General features: G+C 36.9%; 1 protein-coding gene across 4 annotated transcripts in view; it reads right to left on the bottom strand.

Annotated features, from left to right (window-relative positions):
* Positions 1 to 15827, bottom strand: part of DYM (dymeclin) — a 268960-nt gene that overhangs the window by 72343 nt on the left and 180790 nt on the right. For all 4 annotated transcript variants that reach the window (XM_090285536.1, XM_090285535.1, XM_090285537.1 and 1 more), the window contains one exon: positions 12734 to 12836. In XM_090285536.1, coding sequence (XP_090141662.1) covers positions 12734 to 12836 — 103 coding nt within the window. The remainder of the gene's footprint in view (positions 1 to 12733; positions 12837 to 15827) is intronic.

Here is a 15827-nt window from a genome sequence, read left to right as displayed (position 1 = left end):
CTAGCTGCCAATTAGCCACACAACATCCCAGATGAAGTTTGTCAACTCAAGTAACGAATGACTGGCGTTATGAAAAAGGACCGGACTAGGCACTGGATTAAAGCAGTGACCAGTGGACATAATGCCTGCCAGGGTGAAGTTCAGAGTCCGATGGCAGAGAAGGTCAACCATGGGAAGTGCTCCGAAGGCAAAGAAGAGGAAGAACAGAGAGAGGAGTAAATGCAATGTAGAAGGACTTCGCGTTACCATGCTTTCAAGAGTTTCGGTCAGTGTCATTACAGGCTTCCAATTAAATAAGAAAATATCAGAAGAAAATGCCTAATTATATATAGAATGTATACTTTATTAGCAATTTTAGCGAGTCTCTCTTGAATCACCAAAAATCACCCTATGCTTAAAAGAGTGAGGGTGCCAATGAGCCTTACTTTACAGGCTAAGACTTAGAGGATAATATAGTAACCTCATGTTGGAAAATGATCCCAAACAGTAATTGTACATAAGCGTTTGGTTTCCTGTTCTTATTTTTCCTTTTCCCTAATTTTTTGTTTAATTTTAATTTTATCAAAGTAACAAAGGAGTATAATTTAAAAGTCAAGAATACAACTAGACTTGAAACAAAAAAGAGCAGCCCCCTGGAGCACTGCTTTCCTTTTCCCACTACGTCCGTCTTATTATTCTGAAATTATGTGTGTGCTGGTATTTTCTAATTTTCAGTTTTCAATGATCTATTATTGACTTCTCCTCCTCAAAAATGAGGCTTTTCTTCCTCTAAATTAACTTTATAATCTGCTAAAGTTTTTCTAATTTACTCAACTGTGAAAATATCCATTTTTTTAAGCCGCCATATGAAGGAGATAACTAAAAAGAAACATATCTCTAAGCTAAAATGCTGACAGAAATGAAACTAAGATGTAACTGGGAACCTGAGAATAAGATCACGATTCAAACTTTATGACACTGCTTTAAGGCAATGGCAGTGGACAAAATCCCCCTGTATCTGAACACGTTAGCTGCAAAAATGCAGGAGCAGGAGGAATAATTCCTCATGCTTTGTTACCAGAGTAAAATCTGAGCCTCTGGCATTTTCCAGAGCACCTTCTAACTTCAGTTAGGCCTCTCTTAACTGTACCCCGTGGTCACTGCCTTTGACTGACAAATTTATTTTGTACCTCTCAGAATATGACAGATCCTAGGTGGTGGTTTTATTCCTTGTATTTTTCTCTTTTGTTTTCTTTCCTTTCTTTACGCAGGTCTGGCATTCCCAAGAAGGCACAGCAGTGATCCTGCTGGCTTTCTCTCTTGCTCCTGTGTTATTACGTTTAATTTGTGTGCTTTTATAACTTTGTACCTACGCCCACAGGCTTTTGAACAATGGATACCCATTCAATACATCCAAGAAATAAATGACTTGATGACTGTAAGTGCTTTGAACTCACTGGACAGGAGGTTCTCCATAAGTAATATAATAGTAAGGACAGTAGGATGAAAAACTGAAAAGAAAAAAAGGCAACCTAAAGCTCTTACAAAAGCCCAACACACATGCGCACACGCAAACTGTCACCCTTTGTTACACGGCACTTATTTTCCTCTTTGTACTCGGTTATCAAAACCTCTTCCTCTATATTTTTTGAAAGGAAAATGACAAACATGCAAAAATACATTATACATGCTTTCAAAGAGTATTTCCTTTGAACCATGGATGGGATGGTGAGTTCAAAGCTTATTATATAATAAGGTAAGAGATACTTAAGTATATTGTGCAATCTCATAAAAATAACCCCAGTGCTATGATGAGGCCATTTGGAACTCCTAAAACCTGAGCTGTGCAAATACACTTCGACTTGACTCCTTTTCACTTGGCTTATTAAGCATAACTTCATTTAAAATCTGAGACATATAGATTTTAAGAAAATTAATCAGAATATTTCACTACTATGAGGTTTATTATTATGAATTATTATTAATTAAGGCACTGATATAAAACTAGTCTTTTAAACAAGTTTAACTCATTAGTCCACACAACTTCATCAAGTTGGCTATGCTAAGAAATAGGAACAGCAGTACAGACGTATTTGAAGTTAAAGGAAGGCTAAACAGGAGATGGAGAATAATTAATTTTATACTTTTTCTTTCCTAGACTTCAATTAAAAAATAGCTACCTGCCAGTTTACAGTATCCAAAATAATTCCCACTTTTACGTGACCGGACGCCACCTGTTTTGCTAGAACTAGTGGATATGTTTTAATCCTCATCTCATCCTCAATCTTCAATCCATAGCTGGTTTAGCATTTCTTCCTCTTTAAGACACACCCATCGGACACCATGCACCTGGGCTGTCCCCAATTTCTGTTCTAAGCACTTCCTCTTCTATCCAAATTCTGAAGGTTGGAGGTTCCTCAGAACTCTGGACTGATCCTGTATCCCTCTCGTGCCACTTTCTCACTGCACTCATCGACTGCCATGACTTTGAATATCTTCTTCAGGTTGATGACACATACATTTCTATTTCCAGTCTAGACTTCTCTGTGTTCTGAGCCACTGTCATCTCTCACCAGGTTGGTTTCACTGGCTTCTTTCTCAATCTCAGCTCTTACCTCTTTAAATCACTTCTCCATAATACTTTTTCAAAGGTACACCCACCATTCAAAACCCTTCAATGAGTTTATGCCACTCTATGGATAACATCCCAAACCCCTACAATTGAGCAGGCCTGGCCTCGCCTGACATTGACCATGCTACTCTCCGAGACATTCTGGCCTGCTTACAGCGTGCTGAAGAAACAGAGCTCTGTCCTGCCTCAGGGCGCCTGCACATGCTATTTAAAACACTCTACCCCCACTCTTCCTCATGGCTCACTCTTAGTCATCTGTCAGGTTTCAGCTATATTCCACTTCCTCACAGAACAAATACCCAACCTCTTCCTATACCTTAAACTCTGAATTAGGATTCTCACAATTCTCTTGCATTATGTCAGTTATTTTCCCTAGATCTATTTATAATTTTCTATTTATTTGCCTGCTAAATGATTTTTCCCTCTACTAGCTCTCTGAGGTGGCGCGGGGTCCATGTCTGTTCACTCATCATTTTGTCTATTTGCATCTGATACCTAACAAGTTCTTTTAGGCATAGGATTTTCATGGTACTTGAAAAAGAGCAGGTTAACATGGCACCAACTACTCAAGTTAACCTTTAATTTGCCACAATCACCAATGACAGAGCACTCCATCATTCCTCTAAATAGAAAGGCAATACGGCTCCATTGATAAGCAAAGAAAAGACATACGCTGAAATTTCTAAAGTTGAGAAAGAGATACAACTTTAATAGTATGCTCTAAAGCCCACAATTAAATCAGAAATTGATTATTCTTATGTTCAGATAAATTTTTCCCAGCAAGAATATATGGAAAAGCTCATCTTAACTTCCATTCCTGAACAATGATAAATATACTTGAATGAATATATATCATGGTATGATAACATCCATCATTTACTGAAAATCTATGATCAAGACATTAGCCAAGAACATAGTATGTATAATCACTATTATTAAATTTAACTCTACAGAGAAGATACTAGTATCCTCATTTGATAGATAACTGAAGCTCAGAGAGCTATACTAACTTCTCTAAGGTCACTAAATATTTACTAACCAAGGTAACATACCTAGTAAGTGCTAAAATGAGAGTCTAACCTGCAGTGTGGCCTTATTCCATTATGCTACAGTGCCCTGAAAAGAGACTTTTCATTGGCCGCCTTCAGTGGTTAGTGATGGGAGAATAAAGGGCCTATTTTCCCAACACTGAAGTGGTAGAAGCTGTAGTGATAATACCAATGGCCACTAACGCTCACACAGCACTTGTTACATGCCCAGTATCACACTACATGCTTTCTGTGCGTTCTCTCATTTAATTCTCACAACAGTCCCACGGGTACAGTATTATTGCTTTTATTTAATAAATGAGAAAACTGAAGATCAGAGGAGTTAATAAGGTCAAGGTCACATGAAGGTTAAATCTAGTCTTTTTAGATCTCAGTGCTCATATTCTTTATCAACAACAAAAAAAAATTGTGGTGAAAAACATGTAACATTTACATCTTAACCATTTTTCTATCAGTTCAGCAGTGCTAAGTATATTCACACTGCTGTACAATTCTTTTATCCTGCTTTATTTTCCCATGGGGCCTTCTGACATTTCATTCATTTACCTGTTTGTGCAATCATTATACATCTCTCTTCATGAGAATGTAGGCTTCATGAGAGCAGAAATTTTTATCTTTACTGGTGTCTTCATAGGGCAGAGGAAAGTGCCTGAAAAAACAGTGGTTGCTCACTACTTGTCGGATGAAAGAATGAGGTATTTCAAGTACCATATGGAGTGTGTTTATGCACGCATTACTCTTTTGTAACTGGTATTGCTGTTAACCTGGAGAATATTAGTAATTACGTGGAGCATTCACAATGGGTATGGTAAACATAGGACTTGGAGTTCATTAATAAACTAAAGCACAACTACTAATAAAAGTTACTCTTGTTCTAGTCTGAATTCAGGGACCAGTATGAAATAACTTCGTAAGAAAGACAATGCCTGATTATTAAAGGCTCAGCACTTTTTAGGCTTTGAACATGACCCTAAAAGTGGAGAAAAATCATTAATCCAATCACTCAGCTGATTAGCACTGCCCATTAAAGGAAAAAAGATGTGTTTCAGAGCAACCCAATACTCTCCTCATGACCTCAGTCAAAATAGAAGTTTGAGATCATAGGAAATACCAGGTGACTCAAGTGTGTGAAAATCATTAAGCATGCCTGCCCTATTGATTATTAAACAAACACGCTAAGTGATTCCATTTCTGTGGCACCAAGTATATTTTAGGAAAGAAATTTAGTTCTTATATGTCAACTATCCAAAAATAACGGCTTTGTTGTATTAACAAATCCAGAAAACCGATATACTCCAGTCATGGAATTAGCCTCTTAACAACTGTCAAAGCAAAAGCTAACTTGCCTTTCTACTTCCCAAAGTATACCACTTCTCATGATGGAGGTCTCAAATATCAGAACTCAAGAAACTCATGAATAAATTAAGAAACAATTTAGATTTAACTCTTAACTAGTGTTAATTGAATCTTCTAATAATACCTGAAGTCTAGATAAACTCTGATGCTTTCATGCTCATTTTTGCATGTATCAGGTGATCCCCAAATATTCTTACAAGGATTAAGAATTTTTCAGAAATTCATGAAAGTTCCAGAAAAACAGGCAGAGCTGAATTCTCAAATACAATTTGTTTTCAGAAACTAAATTGACTAAGGAAAAAAGAGTTGTATTTCCATTCATGCAATGAGTAAGATTACTGGTTTTATTTTTTGGGGGGGCAGTGGTCTTATCTGGAGAAACTAAAAGTGCCATTTAAAAAACATTTGCAGCTTTGACTATAATCAACTGTAATAATAAGATACCAGCTCAAAAAAATTCTTTTCATTTAAACCTCTTTTGTAATACTGCTTTTTAATAACCCTCATAATAGCCGAATTAAAGGACCCCAACAGAAATCATTCATCCCACATAAAACAAACATTGCCTTTTCTTCTTAGCTTTGTTTTACAAGCTACATTATTTCCAGATGACGCTTGAGGGGACTATGGTTTCAAGAATTAGATGTTTAAATAGACAGCTGCTTTCTATTTGCCATGTAAATCAAGGATATATCAAAGAAAATTCCAAATAGTAGGCTTCTTTTCTTTCTATTAGGAACTACAAACTTGGGCAGAAAAGGAGAGAGGGAGAAACAATCAAAATTTGAGCAAAAAGAAAATTAAAATAATAATTTCTTAAATAACAATCTGAAAAATCTCAGGAAAGGGTGTTTTTTCTAATTTATTTTTTATTAGTTCTGCACAGCAGCAGGTAGGAATTTTTTCACTACAACGGGAAGGGAACAAGAAAAGGAAACCGTGATCACCAGTCTCTACAAATTTATCACACATTGCTACTGAATTTAATATGCATGGGTTATTTTTTTCTGTATTCTTTAAACTTCACTTGGAGCGTTAATTAATCATTGCCAGATTTCAGTGCAAAGACATCCTATTTCCTTTTATAAGCCAGAGGAAGCAACATAAAAGTTATTTAAGTATTTTTAATGATAATTTGAAAAATCCTTTAGAATAATATTCTACTATACTCTGTAAGAAGGGAGAAGACAAACTTCCTCTTCAGGAATAAATAAAGGCCAATATTCTTTCCCTCAATGGAGGTATGCTTTTTAAGAATGGAGGAATTACTGTTATTTCTTTTTAGTAAGAGGGAAGTGAGCCCTCCAACTAAAAATTGTCCTTACGCATCCTTAGAACCTTTCTGGAACTCCTCGTTCAGAAGTGCGTCCAAAGCCAAGTTACAATACAGCCAAGAAAATCAGTCTTATTATGTTAAAGTAAGGTCTGGTTTTTAATTAGGAAAACAAAGTGGCAGGGGGAGCTTGCTCATTTGCCATAGGCTTTATTTACTTGAATTTTAAAATCAATTGTATTAAAGGAACTTCCTGGGACCTAATCAGCGTGGGGATTGGGATCCATTGAAGTTCAAAGCAGTCTTGTTCTTTACGAATGTTCACCAAACCTATTCACCAGGTTTGGCTCTGTTTTTTTTTTTTAAACACTAGTTTCTACATCATTAAAGTAACTGTAAGGATCCTGATTTAAATTTTATGATCTTCTATGGGGAATTGGTTGATTCTAGGGCTGGAGAAGGGAAAATACAAGATGGAGCAGGGAAAATACAAGATGAGTTGGAGCATCCTAAGGGTCTAAAGGAGAAAGAGAGAGAGAGAGAGAGAGAAGGAAGGGAGGAAGGGAAGAAAAAGATAAAGGTGGAAGCACATTCAAAGGGCAGGGGACACAACCTAAAGCACTCCCAATGCCAAAGCTGGAACTACCTACACAACAAAATAATAGTTCTGGTTTATAAAACAAATAATAAAATTAGTATCTGGGAGTCCATTCTGACATAAATAATAACTGCATAAATAAACACACTGGGGAGAGGCGACAACTCTTCCTTGCAGAATGCTATTGATACATATAGAAGAAGTGAGACAGGTAGAAAATCATTAATAAATCAGTAAAATGTGCTGCAGGCCAGAGCAATCAGTGAATGCTAAAATTTGTGGGAAAATGTTTAAACAAGGTATTAGCAGAATCTCAAAGTATCTCCACAAAATATATAGTTATTACAAAGAAAAAGTTGGCAAGTTTACAGTGAAGAAACTTGGCAGACAGCATGCTCGTGATGTGTTCAAGGTAAACACCAGTAAACATCACCAGTAATACATACCAACATCATGTATACGATGCGCTGAAAAGGGCATATCACCTCTGTAGTATCCTTCCCAACAATGCGTGATGTTGATCCAACCATGAGAAAACGCCACGCAAACCCAAGTTGAGGAACAGTCTACAAAGTAACTGACCAGTACTCTTCTAAAGTCTCGAGGTCATGAAAGACGAGGAAAGACTTAAGGAGACATGACAACAAAATGCTATGTGGGATCCTGGATTGGGTCCTCAAAAAAAATAAGGGCATTAGTGTCAAAACTAGTAACATTCAAACGAGATTTATCTGAGGTAACAGTATTGTACCAAGGTTAATTTCTTAAGTTTTGGTAAATGGTCTACGGCTCTGTAAGACATTTACAAAGGAGAAAGCTGGATGAAGGACATATGGAAATTCTTTAAAGCTCTTCTGTAAGTCTAAAATTATCTGAAATAATAAAGAAAAGATGAAGAAGGAAGGATGGGAAAGTAAATTGTGTGCATACTTGAAAAAGATTTCAAGATCTATATGAACAATATAATGTAAAAAGTATAAAGTTCTACTATCTTTACCCTTCAGTCTGACTCCCCACAGGTAACTACTATTTAATGGTTTTTCGTAAATTGTGCCCGTTAATTAAATGCTTTTTTCAAATACACATGTACACTAACCTGTACACTATAAAGTATGGGTTTTGAAAAACTGATTTAGGTGTTATATCTCTTCAGATACACCCATATACATGGAATTCACTCTTTAAAAAATGGTTGCACAACATTGCATTGGATGAATTTATACTTTATTTAATCAGTCCCTTATTGATGGACAGTGTGCTTGTTCCCATTTATTTGCTCTTAAACCAGACTGTAAAATACACTGTAGCTATTTATCTAATTGACTTTAGCAGTTTCTAAAGTCAAGTCACTCTACAAGAAACATGCTTTCTTTCCTTGAAAATATTAACTTTTCCAAAGTATAAGGTTAATTTTCCTACATTTACCCTCATGCCATAATGCCAGCTATGTTGATATTTGCTCTTACATTCAATAAATAGTTGTTTTTTTTCCTATTTTTTAACTAGTGCTCCAAGTTCTACCTTTTAAAAAATTTTAATGGCTTCATTGAGATAAAATTCACACACCATAGACTTCCCCGAATTAAAATGTACAATTCATTGGTTTTAAGTACATTCACAGAGTTGTGCCACCATCCCCACAATCTAATTTTAAAATCTTTTTGTCATCCCTTTAGCAGTCACTCCCCGCCCGCAACCTTCTATTTACCTCTGTAAGAGTTGCCTATGTGGTCTTTTGTTACTGGCTTCTTTCACTTAGCATATTTTCCAGGTTTATCCATTGGAAGCAAGCATCAGTACACTTCATTCCTTTTCATTGTTGAATAATATTCCATTATATGGATATACCACCTTTTATTTATCCACTGACCAGGGATGGACATTTGGGTTGTTGCCATTGCAGGGCTACTATGAATAATGGTGTGATGAATATTCACATTTTTGTGTGGACATATGTTTTCAATTCCTTACAGGTATTTATTACCATATGCTAGGTCATATGGTTATTCTTTGTTTAGTCTTTTGAGAAACTGCAAATAGTTTTCCAAAGCAGCTGCATAATTTTATATTCTCACCAGCAGTTTATATGAGGATTCTAATTTGTCCATACCCTCACCATCACATGTGATTATCTGCCTTTTTGATTATAGTCATCCTAGTGGGTGTGAACTCCATTATGGTTTTGATTTGCATTTCCCTAATGGCTAATAATGTTGAGCATCTTTTGATGTGCTTATTGGTCATCTGTATGTCTTCTGTGGAGGAATGTCTATTCAGCTCCTTTGCCCATGTCTATTGAGCTCCTTTGCCCATACTTTTTAATGTAGTAAAGCTTTATTGCTGATCTGCATCACAGGCCACCAGGACCCTCAGTGCGCCTTCCATGAGATGCTTCAGGATTCCGGACACTGCCATCCAGTGAGAGCTGACTCCGCAGCAGGTTTCCTGCATCGAGCTCGCATAGGATGGCGGGGAGAGAGACGTGGGAGACAGTGCAGCGGTGCCGTGACTTCCACCTACATCCCACCAGCAAGCGCTAGTCAGATGCCCCCGTGAAGATGCAAGCGTGCTGGAAAATGTTGCATAGCTGTGTAATCAGGAAAGGAAATGTTTTTCTGATTCTGGCTCTTGCTCTTTCTGGCTTGTGCCTTTGCATTTCATTGCTTGGAAAGAAATAGGAGAGTCTATCCTAAGGAAAAACTGAAAAGTCCTTTGATGATGAAAGGGCAATATAGTCTTATTCCGTATGGTTTCACCTAGAATAAAAGTTAGATTCTTCTCATCTCAAATAGTTGCTAAGGTGATTGTTAGAAATTAGGAAAACAAAGCTTATGTGACATTGTGACAATATTCATAATTAAAAACCATGCTTATAGTTTAAAAAGCATTATAACTCATTTATGATTTTTGTTTCAGTTTCTATATTGAGGTTCTGGTGTATATGAGCAAAGTTAATTGAGAGGTTTAGTCTTTTTTTTTTAATTGTTGCAAGATTCTTCTTCAACAATCCGCTCCTGTTCCTTTAGTCATTTAATTAAATTTTATGAAACCCTGATATAAAGACAGTGAAGCTTAGCCAAGTCAACTGAACTTGCCTTGCCTTCCTCAACACCTCTATGGCCCCTGTGCAGGGGCAGAGCCAGCTGTCACTCTCTGTGGTGGGCTTTTTTCTCCCCACAGAGGAGCCATGTGCCATTTCTGTTTATTGCCCCTTAAGCAGCCAGGGCGTCTCCTCATCACCTAGAACTTGGTAGAAGGTTTCAGGTTGCCCTTGAGACATTCAGACAAACATGCTTGTACTACAGTAATAATACTGGTGTTTTTGTAACTTGCTATTTGCTTTCTATGTTGTTACTCAAATGACTTGTGAATTATACAGTATAATGAGAATAAACATTTTCCTAATGAACTCAGAAACCTCTAGGCAGGAAGTGCTCTATGTACTACAGTGAGAAGAAAAACATATCCTTATTTTAAGCACTTATTCAAAATCTTTGCTAATATAGTTTATCCTGGTACAGAAAGTATATATCAGGGAATCCACTGCTGCCTTAAGACCCTTTCGTTTTCCTTTTTCATCTTTTGCAAACAAGTGGTCTGAAGCATTAATCCAGAACACAGAATCTTATGCAGTTGTTGGTTAGCAAAGACACTTGAGTAAAATTTCTGGGGAATGAGAGGGAGGAATATATTTTATTTTCCAGTTAATGACCAACTTAAAAGCGAATGACAATGAGAATATGGTTTCAAGTGTGTAAATCACTTACACGTAATGTTTGAGCAATGAGAACGGCGAGTAAAAAATATGGAGTTATCAGAAAAGAACATACTGCAGCGCTTCCTTTTACGTTGCTGTTTCATTAATCACCTTCAGATCAGTGGCAGGAGGAGGGGTTCACAGTTATCAAAACTACTACTGAATCAGTGTAACCCACCTTCTCGGATTAACTCTGAAGAAAGGCAGCAAAATTTAAGTTCATAAGCCCATTCGGAAAATGAGATTCGTAAAGTTTCATGCACACAAATGTTAAAATAAGGATTGTTAATAACAGATTCCAAATGGAATTTTCTCAGTATTTCTAGGAAGCAGATGCTTTTAAGAAATTCATTTTCACCTAGTGAAAAGTTCATGCAAGAAGAAAACAGTGACTCTAAAAACTGTACAGTTCAACAGGAGAATTCCTATGTCTGGTAAAGAGTTCAACACCCTCTCATTGCATCATCGCCACCATGATTGGCAAATGCTGCTAAATAGAACCCATTTTCTCACAGAAATATCAGTTTTCTGGACTCTTATTAGAGGGGGTTGCTGCTAGGGCAACCTCAGGACTATTTACATTCAACACATTTTTGTGAAATAAAAACACAGAAATACTACATAAATCAAATAAATGAAAACTGCACAAAAATACCAAAACCTTTACAGGTGGACTGAATTCAAATTCTTAATAAACACAATCCCCACTGCCACTCTGACCTTAACTGAGGTTTCCAGGAGCCATTAAGAAGAAATATTTTTCTTATAACAAGTCATAGCAAGGATAGAAGCGAGCTATTATACTAATTTTTAAAAAAGTTGATAATATTCAACTAGCAGGAAAACCTTAAAAGATAACATTTTTTTTTTGTATGTGTGTGAGAGAGAAGTATCATACTTTGGAATTATAAACTTAATACCTTAACAGGATGACAGATCATAACACACACACACACACACACAATAAATAAATAATAAGAGAAGAAAAATAGCACCAGTCAGGCTGTGGCTGCACACAGCTATCTGTTTATCAGTGACCGCTATCCGGACTGGCTGCTGTTCCCACAGTCTCATATCAGCACAACCATTTAGAAATGAAACAAACCACAGGAAACAAGCACAACAACTCTCCGGCTGTCTCCTATGCATAGCTACTGCAAAATCAGAATCTAGAAATTCTCTCATAAAGTTTCTAAATATCAACCCACTAGCTTAGTGTCTGGGGATTGAGGGAGGGCCTTATTACAGCTTGATGAACTACTTCTCTGGTTTACGACAAGATAATTTTTAGCATATAAGAAATGTCACAGATAGTGGCCCTGCCCTGCAGGAGCTCACAGTGCATTCTCGTCCCTATTATTCTATCATGCTAGTCCATCATCATCCTGAGGTCAAGGGGGATTACACTCTTCATCTTGAAGGTGACGGGACAGAGGCAGCACATCACCGTCACCGCTGTTCTCTGCTGACCGCGGCCCACAAGACTGGAGCAGCACAATGAGCACTCGCACAGGGCCCGTCAGTCTCTCTCCCGGGAAGTGAGAGTCAGGGCTTACAGACATGTGACAACTTGGGAGAGAGGAAGAGGAAGGGCTGGGGTTGCTATTTCAGTTAGCCCATGGAGAAACTGGCCTATAGGGAGCAGAAGAATAACACAGAAGCAGAAAGCAGCAGAGAACAGAAACTAAATGGCCCCAGAAAGGCAGAATATTCTTGAATCCAATGGCTTTTCAATATTAAGTTCTCCTTCTCCATGAAATTCACGTTATGTCCACCCTTCAGTGAGAAACTTTTGCATGCTTCCTATAAAAATCCTCCTTTCATTTTTCTGTAAATACAGAGAATTTCTTGACTACGGTAATAAAAGCCCTAATTATTAAAAAGCATTGATTTAGGGTTGACTTTCTTCAACCATTTGTTAACAATCATTATGTTTTTTCCCTTGAGAAGTCACTCTTTTCTTTGCATATCAAGAGATTTTTAAGGCACCAGGATCACAGGCAGATCTTGAGAAGAGAGGGGTATTGTTATCAAAAAATTTGGCAATGAAAGGAAAAATTTTTATTGACAAAGTAAGGTAACTACTTACGTAATCTGGTAGAGGAACATCATTGGAACTTAGCGAACCTCTCAAGGACTGTGTGGCTTGTTCCAGAACTTTGTTGTGCTTTTTAGACAGCAAGGAAAACAAACTGAAAAAACAAAAACAAATAAAAATGCCAATTAAATTAAAAGAACTAAGTGTCTCCTTTTCTAGGTCGTATATGGAATTATATAGTTCCATAGACTGTCAATCATTCTAAAATAGACTTGCAATAATTCTTTTTTCATGCCTGTGTTAATAGCAGGATTAACAATACTACTGATATAACAAAAAATAGAGTGAGGAGAATGTTTAAATTATAAAGATTCTAAAGTATAAAACATTGACAAGTTAAAATTATATTTCAAACATAGGAGAAATTTTCAGAAGATTAATGGAAAAAATAATAGGCAAAGATTTAGAAAACTTGGGTTATGAAATGATTCTATGAATAACCCATAGTGTAATCTATTACAAGTCACATAGACTTGTTGTATCTCAGTTTTCTCATCTTTCAATTAAGTGTGTTGGATTAGATTATTTCTCTAATATAATACAGATTTAATATTATAGCTTTATATTCTTAATTCTCAAAAAGAAGGACTTTAAATATACATATTATAAGATTTCTGCCTCAGACCACGATGAATTACCTAGTACTGAATAACTCTCTTGCTGTAAACAACTAAGAAATGGAACAAAATATATGAAACAACAGTTTTCAGATGTTATACAACATCTGAAGTGTAGGATTCTGATTCCTAAAAGAAGAGAGATCTACACGTGGCGAGTTTCAGCCTAGAGGAACATTCCAGACTGTGGTTCAGAATGGTGGGACCCAAACAGTACATACTCAATACTGTGCTGAGCTAAGAAGACAGAGATGTGAATTTGGGACTGTTATGGCAGCCGGAATTTGCAGGGCAGATTATTAGATAAGAGAGAAATGCAAGAGGGAGGTCAAGAAATCTGCTGAAAGATCTTTCTGAGTGTTTGGCTAAATACTAAGCTGTATAGTACGTAGTCCCTCTCTATATTGCAGTTCACTTATCGCGGCCTCACTGTATCATGGGATTTAAAAAAATATTATATTTAATTATTTATTGCAGATTTTTTGCTATATCGCGGGATTTTGTGGTACTGTATACATATGTTGTTAAAGTTATGTAGGTTTAAGAGTGTAGAATATGTTTAAGAACATAAGTAGTGTTTATAAAAGTGTGGAAAAGGTTAATAAGGGAGTGGGAAAGGTTAATAAGAGACTGGGAACAGTTTATAAGTGTGTGGGAAGGGTTTATAAAGCCTTAAAATATATATAAATACTAAAATAAATGTAAGGTTCCTACTTCGTGGATTTTCAGCTATCACGGGGGAGGGGGTCTAGAATGTAATATCCACGATAAGTGAGGGAATATTGTATAGAGAAAGGCCCCATAAGGTACCGCAGTTAAAACAACTATCCAGGAGCTGATGAAACTCACCGAACATGGGCATTCAGCTGAATTCTCAGAAAGGCAATGCTTTAGAAGTACAGCTAATCTAACCTGGATAAAAATTACTCCATTCTAAATTGTGCCCTAACAGACCTAAAATGAGCAATTTTCAAAGGATAAAGTTAATTTACATTAAGTATAAATGGGCTACACATTTCAGTTAAATGGTGGAGATTGTCAGACTGGATAGAAAGCAATACCCAATAGCCTGCTGTTTATAAGAGTCACACTTGTAAATTTAAAGACACAGATAAGTTAATATTGAAATGAAGCAAAAACGATAAATACTAATCATAAGGAAGCCAGAGTGGTTCTATTAATATTAGATAGAGTAGACTTCAGGACAAGAATATTATTATTGTATTAGAGACAGACTATAATGATAATAGGGCCAATTCACCAAGAAGACAAAATAATCATAAATGCTTCAAATATACATAATTATATGATTATACTATTAAACCTTCTGTAGCCAATAAATAAAGAATTCCTCTTGGGCTAGATGGTAGCTTAAATATAAAGGCAATTCTGATTCCATATAAATTTGAGGTATAATTAGTATTTTTTTTTAATGCCAAAAACATTACTCTAGTATTTCTTAGTATACCCCATTAAATAAAATATTACTTTGACTATCTATTTAGGAAAATCCCTAATTATTTCAGAAGGTTTAAATGGGATGTTCACTGAAGACAAGGCTACTAAGTATTCTAAGAATAAAATTTTTTAAAATACTTATTGGTAATGCTGGATGTTTTATAAAGCAAATATAACAGAGGCAAGAAACTTCCCCAAAACTAGTGAAATAATTACTAAATGAGTAAGAGTGAAATTATATAATACTGATTAAGTACTAAGCATATGTCTAAGAGAGAGACAGTTCTTTGAAATGGAATAGTCCTGCAAAGTTTCATGAAGGCATTAGATCTCATATAGTCGTCGTCGGCAGCCGTCCGTCTCGAGAGACGATGGTGTAGCTTCTTAAGAGTCTATCTGCACCGCCGAGAATGGCTGTGCAGTCCGACTCGGGAGTGACACGGTATCTGTCTCCTCCCATGTTGAATCGACATCTTGCGATGACGCTGAAGCTACAGAGCCTGGGCAGGGTGATATGGAGGGTCTGCTGTTGCCCATGCAGCAGACCCCCCCTCTCTTCGCAGCTGAAGGGTCCAAGGGAAAGACGGAGTCAATACAGCTTGGCTTCAGGTGCGCCGCAGGAGTTGCCGGTGTTGACTACAACGTCAAACCGCCTTAGGGACTCCGGCTCCGGATTTTCTGTCAGGGTTTACTCCCTTAGCCCTTCCCCTGAAGAGGTATGCCGCAAGGCAGCGGAGGTTTTTGGGAGTCAGAGTTTTCCTTCTCTGATGTACCCTGACTGGAAGATCGAACCAGCGACACTTAGCTCGCAGGCCGACGCTCAATCCACTGAGCTAAACCAGCCAGGGCAGAGATCTCATATAGATTCTTGAAGAAAAAATATTAGTGCTAGAGAAAAGTCATTTCTAAACAAAAGGAAAAGCACAGAGGCAAAACAGGGCCAAGTGAGAAGAGTGGAATGAAAGCGCTATATTAAGAAGTAGAAAATAAGTAAGATTCGATCTATAAGG

The sequence above is a fragment of the Furipterus horrens genome, unplaced genomic scaffold (assembly GCF_987537825.1).
Source record: "Furipterus horrens unplaced genomic scaffold, mFurHor1.1.pri manual_scaffold_8, whole genome shotgun sequence".
Classification (NCBI taxonomy): domain Eukaryota; kingdom Metazoa; phylum Chordata; class Mammalia; order Chiroptera; family Furipteridae; genus Furipterus; species Furipterus horrens.
Note: the sequence above shows the minus strand (reverse complement) of the source record. Positions and strands in the feature narration are given on the sequence as shown.